The sequence below is a fragment of the Pongo abelii genome, chromosome 1 (assembly GCF_028885655.2).
Source record: "Pongo abelii isolate AG06213 chromosome 1, NHGRI_mPonAbe1-v2.0_pri, whole genome shotgun sequence".
Taxonomy (NCBI): domain Eukaryota; kingdom Metazoa; phylum Chordata; class Mammalia; order Primates; family Hominidae; genus Pongo; species Pongo abelii.
The window spans coordinates 91,361,411-91,378,158 of NC_071985.2; the positions used below are offsets into that span (position 1 = coordinate 91,361,411).

At 37.5% G+C, this 16,748-nt stretch overlaps 1 protein-coding gene across 11 annotated transcripts in view; it reads left to right on the top strand.

Moving 5' to 3' along the window:
* AIM2 (absent in melanoma 2) overlaps positions 1 to 13,609 on the top strand; it is a 125,697-nt gene extending 112,088 nt beyond the window's left edge. For 6 of the 11 annotated variants that reach the window (XM_054527230.2, XM_054527238.2, XM_054527214.2 and 3 more), the window contains 5 exons: positions 2,614 to 2,895; positions 7,433 to 7,566; positions 9,770 to 10,189; positions 12,422 to 12,610; positions 13,375 to 13,609. In XM_054527230.2, coding sequence (XP_054383205.1) covers positions 2,634 to 2,895; positions 7,433 to 7,566; positions 9,770 to 10,189; positions 12,422 to 12,610; positions 13,375 to 13,401 — 1,032 coding nt within the window. In that variant the 5' untranslated portion in view covers positions 2,614 to 2,633 and the 3' untranslated portion in view covers positions 13,402 to 13,609. The remainder of the gene's footprint in view (positions 1 to 2,613; positions 2,896 to 7,432; positions 7,567 to 9,769; positions 10,190 to 12,421; positions 12,611 to 13,374) is intronic. The other 5 variants (XM_054527269.2, XM_054527264.1, XM_024252144.3 and 2 more) reach the window with 2 other exon arrangements.
* Positions 13,610 to 16,748: the final 3,139 nt, after the last annotated feature.

Below are 16,748 nucleotides of genomic sequence, written 5' to 3' on the forward strand. Positions count from 1 at the left end.
CTTATGGACAAGTAGAAAAATAGGAATCATGCCAAGCTGATTGTCACAGTAGATATTCAACAAAGGTAGTGTCCTTCCTTGCTATCATCAGTAGGATGGGGGCATTTGGATGGCTTTATCATTGCAAATATTTTTAATGTATTCCTTATTTTGAAAATGGTCCTGATAATGGTTTTAATTTTCACTCATGAACTCCACATGTATAAGTAGAGTTTCTCCAGCGCTTATCAACATATAGGAAAAAACATTATAAGGCCATTAACAGTGATAGTTTAGAATTTATTAACATTGACTCTACTGATGGGGGTATTCAAGCTTCCCTAAAATTCACAATCAGTTATTTTCAGCTCATAAACATCTTTTCCTGTTCTTTGGCTTATTTCTTCCACTGTATATGTTGCTGCTCTGGAAGTCATTAATTGCTAATAATGTCAAACATCTTTTTTATGTTTATTGGATATTTGAGCAAATTGCTCATTCACATCTTTTGCACACTTTTCAAATAGACTGTTTATTGTTTTCTTATTGATACATGGTTCTCCATGTATTCCGAAAGCAAAACCTCTATTAGCTATATATATGTAGCAGGTATCTGCCCAGTTTTTGCCTTGTATAATCACTTTGTTTAGTGTGTGTGTGTGCATGCATGTGTGTGTTTCCTACAAAGAAACTGAGAATGTGCATGCAATCAGGTTTGACAAAATTTTTTTTTTTTTTTTTTTTCTGGCTTGTCCTTTTTGTGCCTTATTTAAGGAACCTCCTTCTACTTCAATGTATTGAGAAATTCTGTGTTTTATTCAACATCATTACTATTCTATTTAGATAATTAATCCAGCCAGATATATATTTTGTGTATGATATAAAAGAAAGGCTGAATATATCATTCCCTGTGTATTGTCATTTGTCTGAACACTTTTTATAGTTGGCCATTCTTTCCTTGTGATTTTTAATGCCACTTTGATTATATACCACGCTTTAATTTACATGTGGTCCTGTTTCCACACTCTATTTATTAGTTCATTTTTTTCTATGCCACTGCCATACTGATTTAATAATTATACATTTGTAGTAAGTATTGATACCTAGTAGTAGAGATAGTACATCCTAATAAACATATTCAACTTGTTTTGCAGGTTTTTGTCTTTACTTTTTTCATTTAGGTTTTAGGATCATTCTGATAAGTTCTATGAAAAACCCTTTGAGATTTTGGATAGGAGTTTATAGATTAATTTGACAACATTGCTGTCTTCATTTTATCAAATCTTCCCATTTAAAATATCAGACATACACCCACTTAAGTAGGTCTTTTAAATCTCCCAATAAAGTTTTATAAGGTTCCCTTTAAAACTCTTAAATATATTGTATTAGATGTTCTTATGTACTTTGTAGTTTTGTTGCTATTGGAAATTACTTTTTTTATGTAATTTTTTTTCTCTCTTGGAGTGGTGCTGAAATAAAGGAATGCATTTCTGCATATTAATCTTATAGTTATAAACTGTTGAATTATTATTTATAATGTTTTGTGAATTATTTTGGATACTATACATAAACAACTATATTACTACAATGTGATTTTGGCAACAAGATAGAAAAATAGATTGGTGGACAGAATAAAGAATCCAGAAATAGATTCACTCATATTTGGACAACTGATTTTTGCAAAGGTAAAAAAAAATCATTAAAAATGATAGTCTTTTTAACATATGATTCTGGGAAAATTCATATTCATATGAAAAATAAATGAACTTTGAATCATCGCTTATATCATATACAAATTAACTCAAAACAGTACATACACCCAAATGTGAAATGATCAAACCATAAAATTCTTAGAGGAAAACATAAAATCTTCTAATCTTGAGATTGGAAAAGATTTCTTAAATAAGACACTGAAAGCATGATCCATGAAAGAACAGATTGATTAATTGCACTTCATCAGGTATATGTATATGCCAAAATTTATCAGATTGTATACTTTCAATGTATGCACCGTGTTGTATGCCAGTTATGCCTCGATAAATCTATTTTAAAAATAACAGGAAAATGTATCCTGTTTCCTTTTTGTTGTTGTTGTTGTTGTTGTTGTTTTGAGATGAAGTTTCGCTCATGTTGCCCAGGCTGGAGTGCAATGGCGCAATCTTGGCTCACAGCAACCTCCACCTCCCAGATTCAAGCAATTCTCCTGCCTCAGCCTCCTGAGTAGTTGGGATTACAGGCGCCCACCACCATGCTCGGCTAATTTTTGCACTTTTAGTAGAGATGGGGTTTTGCCATATTGGACAGGCTGGTCACAAATTCCTGACCTCAGGTGATCCACCCACCTTGGCCTTCCAAAGTGCTGGGATTATTACAGGCGTGAGCTACCGTGCCCAGTTAATATATCTTGTTTTCTGAGAATTCCAGAGGTGTTGTATACTTTCTGAAGATGTCTTTCCCAGGAACAGTGATCACCTTGCTTAAGAAGTTCTTACCTATGTCCTACTCAAATCTCTTTTACTACTGCAAGCATTTTGTTTATTTTTCTTTAAAAAATTTTAATAGCTCACCTTGCTTTATTTTGAATGTAGAATCACTTTTGGTGGTGTAATCTTACGTGTTTTGGATTCCTTATAGGCTGATCCCAAACTTGTCAGATGGAGAGTAAATACAAGGAGATACTCTTGCTAACAGGCCTGGATAACATCACTGATGAGGAACTGGATAGGTTTAAGTTCTTTCTTTCAGACGAGTTTAATATCGCCACAGGCAAACTACATACTGCAAACAGAATACAAGTAGCTAACCTGATGATTCAAAATGCTGGGGCGATGTCTGCAGTGATGAAGACCATTCGTATTTTTCAGAAGTTGAATTATATGCTTTTGGCAAAACGTCTTCAGGAAGAGAAGGAGAAAGGTAATGTGGAGTTCCACACCTGCCCTGTCCCTTTTTCTGCCAAGCCTGGGCCTTTTCTTTCATGGTATCCCTGGGATATGACCCCCAGTGCACATTGTTGGAATGCGTTTGCTAACTTAGTGCACCTGTCTCTTTGCCCCCTTTTACTGAGAATCACTTCTAGGAAGTGTTTGTTACAAATTCCACAAATCCATTCCAGCCTTTGTTTGCATCTCTTGTTCCAGCCCTTAGGGTTACCACTTCCATTTATCATCTTTTCTCCTTGCCCATCTTTGTCTCCAGTTCAATTGCAGTGAATATGGACGTAGAATTTCAAAGTTAACTTCTCCCAACTCCATTTATACAGTATGTAATGCTGTCACATCCTACTGAAGTCTTGAAAGTATAAATTATTGCATTGGAAAACTGTAAACCAGGATACTGAGCACATTTTTTCCTTCACACAGTCTGTCTATTCCTCTCCTTGTCCCCAGCTTTCTGTGGTCCCAGACTATCCTTCTTTAGGCGATGATCTCCTCCTTCTTCAGGGAGGGAGAATCCTCCTTCAGGGATTTTCTTTCCTCTCTATCTCCAGTACAGGTGACAGTATAAATTACCCACAACACAAAGATTTTTTTTACATTATTCAATAAATCACTCATCTCCATCTGAATTATCTACGTTTAGTTTAAATTCCTGATTTTGTTTACTAAGAACAATTGATATGTCCCAGCTTTATGTCTGAAGAACAAAAAAGAGCTAACAGAGGAGCATATCACTCAAGGACTCTCCCAAATGAAAGTCTCCAAATGCAACAGTTTTAGGATTCAAAGTACAACTGTAACAGCAAAAATTACAATAGCTTTTAATAGCAGTTGTGGATGTACAACAAGGGTGACACGGCTTCTCACACATGAGTTATAGTAAGGCTAAATGAAGCCACATAAGTGATACCATGTACGTTCATAATTCTGTACAGATATAAACTGTTAGGTAGTTTCTAAGGCACTGAAGAGAAAGGAGTGGTGGTTTTCCCAAGCTTTAAGTTAGAGGGTGTAGTTCTTAGAGATGGCCCTTAGATGGCAGTAACTACACATGTTACTTCCAAGTAACCAACCAAAACATTGCCCTGTGTTTTTCTTATCTGGGATGAGACAAGAATCTAGGCATATTGGCAAACATAGGCTGAGACATTTAGAAACATCTTTTATTTTGGCAATAAATCAAGAATTAATTCTTCTCTTTGACCAGGATAGCACAAAATTTCCCCTTCTACAATCTTCTCCCCATTTTGCTATTCTAATGATTCTGGGATTTTGTTATTCTGCTTAGCTAAAAAAGATCCAGTCTGGGACTAGCTTGGAAACTCAGGAGTAGATTATCCAAGGACTCTTCCAAATGAGAGTCTCCAAATGTAACAGTTATAGGATTCAAAGTATGCTTTTGGGCCAGGTGCAGTGGCTCACTCCTTTAATCCCAGCACTTTGGGAGGCCAAGGTGGGTGGATCACTTGAGGTCAGGAGTTCGAGATCAGCCTGGCCAACATGGTGAAACTTTGTCTCTACTAAAAATACAAAAATTAGCCAGGCATGCTGGCGGGCATCTGTAATGCCAGCTACTTGGGAGGCTGAGGCACAAGAATCACTTGAACCTGGGAGGCAGAGGTTGCAGTGAGCTGAGATCATGCCCCTGCACTCCTGCCTGAGCAACAACAGCGAGACCCTGTCTCAAACAACAATAACAACAAAACACAAAGTATGCTTCTTGCATGCTATACAAAAAGGCAATTAAGTTCCTTCACAGCTCTAAAATTCTATCCACGGACATACTTAGGCCACTTTTGAATGTGGGAAATTTTTGTGTGTCCATGCTATTTCTATTATTTTAGGAAAACAGTTTTTGTTTTATTTTTTGAACAATTAATCTGTCATTCTTGGTTAAGTGATCCTTCTCCATTGCCATTGCATGTCTGCATGTAGAGTGCTATATGCTGTTCTACTCATGACCTCACCTCATGGAAGGTAGAAGATACCTGGAGAATCTTTAATGAAGACAGAGGCAATAATTAGTAGACAGGAGAAGCTTTTGTATGAAGCAAGATGAGAAAATGTAAGGACACATAAGTGTAGAAAAAGGAAGCTAAGAGAAAATGTGATCAAAGTCCACAAAAGTCCTGCAAGCTTAAAATAAAATGCTGAAAATGATCAATGAAATAATCAGTAACAATGTGCACCTGATTATTAAGGCAAATGAGAGATTTATAATTGGCAGACAAGCTTGTCCACAAATATTGCTTTGGCACCACAGTGTGTGAGATGAAATATGGCTGATGTGATGTGGTAGAATGGTAGGTTGATTCCTTCGGCCTCCCTTGATGCTGTTTTCTCTCTGATGCTGTGAACATAGAAGAGAGACTTTATCTGCATACCTTTCTGAAACCAATTTCATGGAACTAACTTACCATTGGAAGGTTAGTTTAACTTCTTCCTAGTGCAGAGATCCTGCTACAATATCCTTTTCAGACAGTCAACCACTTTCTGATCTTTGAAAGGTAATGACAAAGTATCTACTACCTCATAAGACAGTTCATTCTACTCTTAACTCTAATAATTAAATCGTTTCTCTTTTCAGTAAAATCAAAGTGATTGCCTTGCTATTTCAGTCCAGAATTGTTCAAATTCTATCAGAAATAACATCTAATAATTTCCCAGGCCCTCTTCTGCCTGAGAGTGCCTTAAGTCATCAAACATGGCCATCTTGTTACATGGTCTTTTTAAAAATCAGGAGTAGGAGTTGGCTTTTCACAATAACATATAACCTGACCATAGTCGTGGAGGTGCACAGCCAGAGTATATGACTGCATTTTGTAGGCATTAGTGAGTAGCCAACATGCCACCCATCCATCCATTTCTTCATCCATTCAGTAAATATCCATTGAATTGCTAATAGGTACAAGGAAAGCTTTTAGGTTCTTATGATAAAACAAGGTGTTAAAAACAAATCCAAATTTTGTACAGTTTATACTCTAAAGGGAAAGCAGATATTTTTCTTACAGGCAAATTAACGAATGTAATTAACTGAGACAAATGCTCTGATGGAAAGGAAGACGGTTCTTCAGCAGCATGTGTCAAAGGAGCATTAACATAAGCCAGGAGTTAGAGTTGGTGTTGGTCAAAGCAGATTCCATGGGGAAGTGACTTGCACTAAGCTGTGAAAAATGCATAGGAGTTAAAGGTACCTTCAGTCAGAGGGAACACTGTGTGAAAATCCCTATGACAGCAGGTGTTCACTTGCTTGAGGACCGAAAGAAGGCCAGTATGGCTGGAATACAGAGAATTTTCAGAGGGCAGGATGGGGTCCCCTCGATAGAAGGACAATGAAAGGCCTTGTAGAACATAATTACAAATCTGTGGCCAGGCGCGGTGGCTCACGCCTGTAATCCCAACACTTTGGGAGGCCGAGGTGGGCGCATCACGGGGTGAGGAGTTCCAGACCAGCCTTACCAACATGGTGAAACCCCGTCTTTACTGAAAAAGTACAAAAATTAGTCAGGCGTGGTGGCATGAGCCTGTAATCCCAGCTACTCAGGAGGCTGAGGCAGGAGAATCACTTGAACCCAGGAGGCGGAGGTTGCAGTGAGCCAAGATTGCGCCAATGCACTCCAGCTTGGGTGACAGAGTGAGACTCCTTCTCAAAAAAAAAAGAAAGAAATCAGTCCTTGTTTCATAGCAGCAGTTTATTCATTTTCACTACTACATAAGATTCCATTTAATTGATAATTACATATACACATAAACTCATATATATATATAGAGAGAGAGAATTGGTATATTTTTTATTGTTATTTTAGTCATTGGAGGCCATTATGAATAATGCTGCTATGAATATTTATGTACATTATAAGCCTTATGTACTTATCTTTGTATGTTTGTATTTGTATGTGTGTTTCTCTTGACTGTACACCTGTGAATGGAATTACTGGATGTTAAGGTAAGTAGATATTGAATTTTAATAAATAGTGTCCCAAACCATTTTCCAAAGTGTTATACCAATTTAAGATGACTACTACTTCATAGTTTTTGCTTCTTGTCTTTTTTTTTTTTTTTTTTTTTTGAGACAGACAGGGTCTCACTGTGTCATCCAAGCTGGAGTACAGTGGTGCGATCATGACTCACTGCAGCTTTGAACTCCTGGGCTTAAGTTATCCTCCTGCCTCAACCTCCCAAGTAGCTGGGACTAAAAACATGTGCCATTACACCTGGCTAATTTTGAAAATATTTTTTGTAAAGATAGAGTCTCCCTATGTTGACTAAGCTGGTCTCAAACTCCTGGCCTCAAGCGATCCTCCAGCCTTGGCCTCCCAAAGTGCTGGGATTACAGGTGTCTGTGCCAGGTCCAGTTTCTTTCATTTTAAAATAAGATTTTTTTTTTAAGAAAAATTATCTGTTCTTGAGGATATCTTAATATGGTTTTAGTATTTATTCCTGGTGACATTTGAAAATGTGCATTGCTCATATGTTTATATGCTTATGGGCCATGTCTTTCATTTTTTAATCAGTTGATAAGAAATACAAATCGGTAACAAAACCAAAGCCACTAAGTCAAGCTGAAATGAGTCCTGCTGCATCTGCAGCCATCAGAAATGATGTCACAAAGCAACGTGCTGCACCAAAAGTCTCTCCTCATGTTAAGGTAGGATGAGGAGAGTGGAGTGGTCTTTGTCCGTGTAAGAGCATCACTGTCACTGTCATTTCCCATATTTTTCTCTGTTCTTTATCTCACAGCATGCAAATAAGGGAAGCAAGGCCACAGCATGAAAAGCATTCTGAGTCACAAAAACAGGAACTACCTTTAATTAATCAGATTAAACACCTGTTGAGCTTCTGATCTCTGCCAGGTTCTGGACACATTAACACTTCGTTATGTTTTGGATTCTATACGAAGAAAACTCTGAGATAGACAGTTGTTTACAGGAAGTCTATTTTAGAGCACTTTCAGAATTAATATCTGTGAGGAAGTGAAAGGAGAAGAAGAGGAAGAATGTCAAGTCCAATGTAGTTGCAATAGAGGCCTTGGCCTACCCTACAGGGAGCTTGGGAGCTGAGAATGTCTTTCAGGGCTCCCAAGATTTGTGAGGGAGTCTGTGGTTTGTACAGGCCCAGGCTCTAGGTCACATCAGAGATCCAATTCAGAGACTCTTACATTCGGCCTGGCATGCCTCTGTTTGTTTTCTGCTTGGTTCTTGACAGCAAATTGCTTTTTAAAAGTAATGTAAAAAAGCCCCTTATGCACGTGGCCCCATTTAGCTGAGAAAGTAGTGCCTGGAGAGTCTCATTGGTGAGAATGATTACTTTAGTCCTGAGAGGGCAGCAGGCAACATTAGAAAGACCCAACGCAGATTCCACTACACATGCAATTTCATTTCCTATGAAGCAGGTATTACATTATTTTATACCTGTGTGAGCTCTAGAAACTGATGATATATTCTTCATTCTCTTTGTCTAGAGGAACCATTTCCTCTGGGTTTGGCCCAGAAACTTCTGGATTTTTCAGGAAAACAAGGTTCAAGTATAAATGGTGTGATTCCATCATCAGTAATGAAAATATGCATTATTCAGTTTGGAAGACCCAACTAAAGATACATGGACCAAAGACAAAGACTTTTGTAGTGGTCCTCCATGGAGCTGACTTTCCCTGCATTGATCCAAATGCAGTCAGTTATACTGCCCATCAGGGCCCCTTACTGGCCCAAGCTTCAGGTCACATTAGAGACAACCTTTGGAGACTCCTACACTTGGCTTTTTATGCCTCTGTTTGTTTTGCCCTGTATTTCCCTTTGGTTCTAGATGGCAAGTTGCTTTTAAAAAGTAGCATTTTCTCCCAAAACAAACCAAAAAGAGGTATCTTATCTCTGTTAATTCAGAAAAATAAAAAAACACAGAGAAGAGAATAAAATTACCTATAATTGTATCATCTAGGAAAAAAAATATTGATGTTGGTAAATATCTCTCTAATGTGTTTGTGTGTGTGCTTTAACTGCTTATTTATCCAATAAGAAACAGATTGTTTATCTGTTTAGGACCTTTCCCTTTATTGAATCAGTTATAACAGTTTATCATATTTCTCTGAAGCATTTTTAATATTTGCGTAGTAATCTTTTTGTGACTATACCGTATTTTATTTAATCAAATCTATTTTTTAGGTATTTAAATTATTTTTTTATAATTTCAAATAATAAGATGTACTTTTTAAATATAAACCTAGTGCATAATTCATTATTTAAGGGTAAATCCATAAATGTAGTATTAATTCTCCTTTTAAATTTCTCCTTTAACTCACTCATAAGATCTCTGAACTAGGTGTACCCTTTAACTCACATTAAACGTAATCTGCATTTTGTTATGTACAATGCCTCCCTAGGAATTTGGGGAGCCCTGTGCAGGTCACTGAGCTCCCTCACTTTTATACCAGAGTTAAATGAACGTTTAGGACAGTATTGGATAGAGAAACAAGGACACATTATGCCCGAATGGAATCGATAGAAGATGGAATCGGATTTATCAGATTTACTCCGAGGCTTAGCAGTATTTCAGAAATCTGATGAAGTCTTTATATATAGCACATGGCAAAGCAAGGATTTGGTTTCAGGGATCCTACCTCCAAAACGTGTTACACTGTCTTATCTGAATACAGGAGTTGAAGTCTTCCTTCTGCACTCTCTGTTCTATCTGGATCATTCTAGGCCTCAACTTTCTTCTTATCCCCTCTGTATCTCTTCCCTTGATTCCACCTATCTTCTGCTGGCTTTCTGAGGTTTACCACTGTGGGTGAAGTAAGGTCCTTTCAATAGTACCTTTTTGACTCACAGCTGATATCTTTGTTCTCTTGTCTTCAGCCTGAACATAAACAGATGGTGGCCCAGCAGGAATCTATCAGAGAAGGGTTTCAGAAAGGCTGTTTGCCAGTTATGGTACTGAAAGCAAAGAAGCCCTTCACGTTTGAGACCCAAGAAGGCAAGCAGGAGATGTTTCATGCTACAGTCGCTACAGAAAAGGAATTCTTCTTTGTAAAAGTTTTTAATACACTGCTGAAAGATAAATTCATTCCAAAGAGAATAATCATAATATCAAGATATTATCGGCACAGTGGTTTCTTAGAGGTCAATAGCGCCTCACGTGTGTTAGATGCTGAATCTGACCAAAAGGTTAATGTCCCGCTGAACATTATCAGAAAAGCTGGTGAAACCCCAAAGATCAATACGCTTCAAACTCAGCCCCTTGGAACAATTGTGAATGGTTTGTTTGTAGTCCAGAAGGTAAGTTTTCATATCTAATTTCATATTGATTAGTAAGAATAACGTATTTCCCATCTGATCTTAAAGAGACTTTAGAAATGGTTTTAATGTCTTTCTATATAGACAAAATAAAAAAATACAAAGTTCTAAAGAGCTGCAGAGTTAACAGGCCAAAATTCATACAAAAACTCAAAAATTGTTTTTATTGTCAAAAATGTCACGATCCTATTTCAACTTATTCTTATCCCAGTAGCCTCTGAAAAAGGAATTAGTTCATTCACATAATTTTTATCTCTGCATTATTTTTGTACTTTGTACATATTATCTTTATTTTAAGTGACTATTGTTGTGATTGTCTTTAAGTGACTATTGTTGTGAATGCAAAATAAGTGTAGTTGAGTAATAAACCAGATTAATTGACCTGAAAAACCAATATGCAAGGCAGGATTAAAGAACTGTGATTAAATGAAGAAAACAGAAGAGTTAGCTTGAGGAGACTTTTTTTTTTTTTTAATTAAAAAGTAAACTTTAATGTCAAAAATGCAAACTTGGGGAAGACAGAAAAGATCACACACAAGGCTGTCACTTCACACTTGGAAGGTTGCTCAGCGGCGGGGCAGAGGCACTCCTCACTTCCCAGACGGGGCCGCGGGGCAGAGGCGCTCCTCAAGGAGACTTATTAGAAGTGAGAAATAATAAAGTATTTATTATGATTCTGAGCTTCAGGGAACTAGCCTTGTGGGATGACTTTTTCTGGTCTAGGGCAGGACCTAAAGAACCATAGAGAGGGAACCTGCTGCCCCTGCATTCAGAGCCTCAGAATAACCTCTGCTGCCCTGGGTTAGTTTCAGAAGGAATTGATAGGAAGATTCTCCAGTCCTCCTGGAAAACTCAAGTGTAAAATGACCTTGGATAGGAAGGTCATGTTCTTTATCCCAGTTTTCAGCTTTCAATCTGGCCAGCTATCCACTAATATATATTGATTTAGTCCATAAAATTAAACCTAAAATACGATCAATCTCCTAAATAACTGACCAACCTCCTGTTCCCTTTGGATCTAGACTTGATTGTGAATTATTTCTTGTCTTTGATTACTTACTAGACTGGGTCTTGCATCATTACCTCATGTCTCTCCTGGACTTGTTTTAACTAGCTCTCTTCAGGCTGGGCGCGGCAGCTCATGTCTTTAATACTAGCACTTTGGGAGGCCAAGGTGCGTGGATCACCTGAGTTGAGGAGTTCCAGATCATCCTGGCCAACATGGCAAAACCTGTCTCTAGTAAAAATACAAAAATTAGCCAGATGTATTGGCAGACACCTATAATCCCAGCTACTCGGGAGGCTGAGGCAGGAGAATCCCTTGAACCCAGGGGGTTGGAGGTTGCAGTGAGCCAAGATCGCGCCATCGCACTCCAGCCTGGGTGAAAGAGCGAAACTCCGTTTCAAAAAATAAAAAAATAGAATAAATAGCTCTCTTCTAACCCCAAGGTCTTCTTTTTTCCCCTGACTAATCTGGCTACTGGCCCTGGAGAAGCTCCATCTTCTCTATCCAGAAGTTGTTGCTTCTATAGGCCACCCTGGCCTCCTCCTAAAGGAAGGGAATTTAGGACTGGAAAGATGGGCATAGGAGACAACATGTTCTAAGTAAGACACGTCTGCTCCTCTGTGTGAACGTGCTAACATCTATTAGATATATACCTGCTAGTTTCAAAGCAGAAACATTTTTTCAAGTTGTCCCTTGAACAATGTAGGGATTAGGGCTGCTGACCCCAAGCAGTTGATAATCTGCATATAATTTTTGACTCCCCAAAAACTTAACTGCTTAATAGCCTACTCTTGACCAGAAGACTTACGGACAACATAAACAGTCACTTAACACATATTTTTGTGTTACACATATTATATACTATATTCTTAAAAAATAAGCTAGAGAAAAATGTTATTAATAAAATTATAAAAAAGAAAATATACTGACTATTCATTAAGTGGAAGTAGATCATCATAAAGTTCTTCATCCTCATTGTCTTGATGTTAAGTAGACTGAGGAGGAAGAGGAGGGTTGGTCTTGCCATCTTGGGGTGGCAGAGACAGAGGAAAATTCCCATATAAATGGACCTGCACAGGTAAAATCTGTGTTGTTCAAGAATCAACTGTATTTCTTTTTAGAGCCTTCTTCTGGCATGTCTGATGTGTGACTGATGTGGCATTCCTTAATCAGATTATTAGAGGCTGGGTGTTGATTTTCTTTTACAGGTAACAGAAAAGAAGAAAAATGTATTATTTGACCTAAGTGACAACACTGGGAAAATGGAAGTACTGGTGGTTAGAAATGAGGACACAATGAAATGTAAGGAAGGAGATAAGGTTCGACTTACATTCTTCACCCTGTCAAAAAATGGAGAAAAACTACAGCTGACATCTGGAGTTCATAGCACCATAAAGGTGGGAACTGCATGGAACAAAGGCAACTCTCCAAGGGGGTGATATTTTTTGTTTTCTATCAGAAAGCTGGACTGGAGCCATTGAACAGGATATGGAATGGAAGACACTGATATTTAGTACATGTTCATCTCACAGAACTGAGGAACCTCCCTCTTAGGAAACATGTATTCTAGATACACAGTTAAGAGAACATGGGCTTTTCAAGGCAGAGGCGCATACCGTTGTGCCCACAGAGCCCAACAAAGAGCTCCTCATTTATACTACAAGTCTAAAGCAGAAAGCTTGCCCAGAGTCGGAAAAGTCATTCTGACTAATGTCTTTGAAAGTAGACAGACAATAAATACTCTGAGGACACATTTCCCTAGCCAGTCCCACCACGCCTGCACCTACCATAGTCCAGTGCAGTTGAGTCCATGTAAACCCCTACTCTTGACCTTCCACCACACCCTCCTACCCATGTCCTGCCACTACTTGGTGCTCTTCCCCAGGTGTCAGTGTCGGTTGCACTGCCTGCTGTCTCTGTAAGAGTGGAGGCCAAGATTTGAGAAATATGCATATGTGACCTTGCTAAGTGGGAGTGTATTTCTCAGGTCAGATATTCACTTCAGGAGTATGATCCAAGACAGACCAATGTATTAGAAGGGTGGGAACAAAATAATTTTATGAGAAGATGATGTACACTTCAGAAGGCCATAGTGACTGCAAACAGAGGAGGGGCCACTCATCGACTGCATCTCAGACTGCATGTTTTTTTCTCCATCCAGGTTATTAAGGCCAAAAAAAAAACATAGAGAAATAAAAAGGACCAATTCAAGCCAACTGGTCTAAGCAGCATTTAATTGAAGAATACGTGATACAGCCTCTTCAATCAGATTGTAAGTTACCTGACAGCTGCAGTTCACAGGCTCCTCTCTCTACCAAATTAGGATAGGATAATTGCTGGATAAACAAATTCAGAATATCAACAGATGATCACAATAAACATCTGTTTCTCATTCATTACAGTCCCACTATCTCATTTAGTTTGTCAATCCCTTGTCTCAAGCAAAAATACTTTATCAATGTATTATATGTTTATACAAATTTAAAAGTAAACTACATGACAACAATTGCACAAAATACAAGAGGGAAGAATGAGGAGTACACCGTTAGAAGATCCTGTACAACATGTGAAGCAGCGCAGTATTATTTGAAAGCAGATACTGAATAATTAAAGATGTATATTTTGTCCCATAGGGCAATGATGTAGAAATATTTTAAAAGGTATAGAAATAATAACATAATTTTGTGTTATTGGAGAAAGAATAAGCATAAAGCCCAACGGAAAACTAGAGAGCCAAAACTAGGCTTCCACATTTACAGTCTATTGATTTTCTACAAAACTACAAACACAGTTCAATGGAGAAAAAACTAAAAAAAACCTACAACAGTTAGATATCCATACTTAAAAAAATGAATCTGAGCCATTCTTTACTCTTTATACAAAAATAAACTCCAAACAGATCATTGGCTTTTCATAAACATCTAAAACCATAAAACTTCTAGAAAAAAACATGGGAGAAAATCTGTGTGATCTTGGTGTAGGCAAAGATTAAAGATTTAGATATCACACCAAAAGCACAATCTATATAACATAAATGCTTAATAATTTGAACTTCATCAAAATGAAGAACTTCGGTTCTTCAAAAGGTATCATTAAGAGCATTGAAAGGCAAACCATAGATTGGGGCTTAATATTTGTTAGTTACACAGCTGCTGAAGACCCTGTATCCAGGCCAGACACGGTGGCTCACGCCTGTAATCCCAGCAATTTGGGAGGTCCTGGAGGGTGGATCACCTGAGGTCAGGAGTTTGAGACCGGCCTGGCCAACATGGTGAAATCCCGTCTCTATTAAAATAAAATAAAAAAAAAAAAAGCTGGGTATGGTGGTGGGCATCTGTAATCCCAGCTACTCGGGAGGCTGAGGCAGGAGAATCACTTGAACCCGGGAGGCGGAGTTTGCAGTGAGCTGAGATCGCGCCATTGCACTCCAGCCTGGATGACAGAGTAAGGCTTTGTCTCAAAAAACAAAAAGATCCTGTATCCAGAATTTATAAAGAACACTCAAAATTCAATAATTGCAGAACAACCAATTAAATGTTTAAAATGGGCAAAAAGATGATACATGGATGTCAAATAAGCACATAAAAATACACTCAACATAATTCATCTTTAAGGAAATGGAAACTATAACCACAGTGAGATACCATTATATATTTATTAGAACAGCTAAAATTAAAATTAAAATAGATTACCCATACCAAGTGCTGACAAAGATTTGGAAAAACTGAAACTGTTGTGCACCGCTCGTGGGAATGTCAAATGGTATAACCTTTATGCAAAAGAGTTTGTCCATTTTTAAAAACTTAATATGCATCTACAATGCTAAGGTCTGAGAAGGATACAGAGCAATTGAAACTCTTACTTATTGCTGGTGGGAATGAAAAGTCACATTAGAAAAGAGTTTGGAAATTTCTTATAAATTTAAACATATGCTTACCACATGACACAGCAAGCTTGCTCTAAGTTTTTTTATCCGCTTGAAATAATTATATATGTTCACACAAAAATCTGCATGTAAATATTCATGAAAGTTTATTTGTAATTATGCAAAAGTGTAAAAAACTCGATTATCCCTCACCTGAAAAATGAATAAACAAACTTTGGTAGATCCACATAATTGAATTGTAACTCAGCAATAAAAAGGAATAACTACTGACACCCACATCTACATGGATAGATCTTTACTCTGAGTGAAAGAAGCCAGACTCAAAATTCTACATACATTTTAATTTCATTTTATGACATTCCATAAAGGGCAAAAGTACAGTAAAGACTAGATCAGTGGTTTCTAGGAGCTTGGAGTTGAGACGAAGGCCGGCAACAAAGCAGCAGGAAGGAAATTTTTGTTATCATGAAGTTATTCTCTATCTTAACTTTTGTGGTAGTTTCATGACTACATGCATTTGTAAAAATTCACAGAAATAAGTATGATTGTAGATTATGCCATGATAAATATGGAAAACATGCATCAGGTTGGAAGATAGAATTATGGATATTTTTGATATTGTTTTTTTATTTCTCTGGAATACTCATTGCTTTTATAATAAATAAGAAAGATGAAACTTTTTAAAGAGACCCAAAGAAAAGAAATCAGGGACTTTAAAACAATGAATATTCCTTATCCATTAAGTTAATAATGACCAGGATTTGTGAATGTGATGATGATATGATTAAGGAAAATATCCTCAGAAGTGTTAGTTGAAACATCAGTTTGGCAACATTACTAGTAATTATGTTCATATTATTTGACCCAATAATTCCACATATAAGTATTTAACCTAAAATGTCGGCTTTGGTGCTATTGCATACCTCAAAACCACTTGATACAAACTGGTCTGTAAAATGTTTATGAGGACAGATTAGCATCTCTGTGTTGTTCTGTCCTCTCTGGTCTACACACTACAGATCTAGAGGAAGCTCCAGCTTCTCATCTACTTGATTTGAGTCCCATGGAGAAGCTCTGATATGTGGTAAGGTGGAAAAATATAAGACAGAGTGTGGTCAAGGCATTAGAGGATGAAGCTATTGAAGTGAAAACAAAATTGAAGAGGCAAATTCTTTTGAGCAGAGGGTAATTTTTTTCTTATTTCATTTAAAGATAGATTGTCCTTAGGAAGTACAGTTCAAAGGGGAATCAGCATGATGTTAAGGAGAGCAAGCAAAGGCGGGGATGTAGCAGCCCACCTAAATGACACTAACTCCAAATCACCATCATCCAGGATACTCAAGAATAGGCAATTTTGAGATACGTCCCATCAATACCTAATTTATTGAGAGTTTTTAGCATGAACGGTTGTTGAATTTTGTCAAAGGCCTTTTCTGCATCTATTGAGATAATCATGTGGTTTTTGTCTTTGGTTCTGTTTATATGCTGGATTACATTTATTGATTTGCGTATATTGAACCAGCCTTGCATCCCAGGGATGAAGCCCACTTGATCATGGTGGATAAGCTTTTTTGATGTGCTGCTGGATTCGGTTTGCCAGTATTTTATTGAGGATTTTTGCATCAATGTTCATCAAGGATATTATGGCG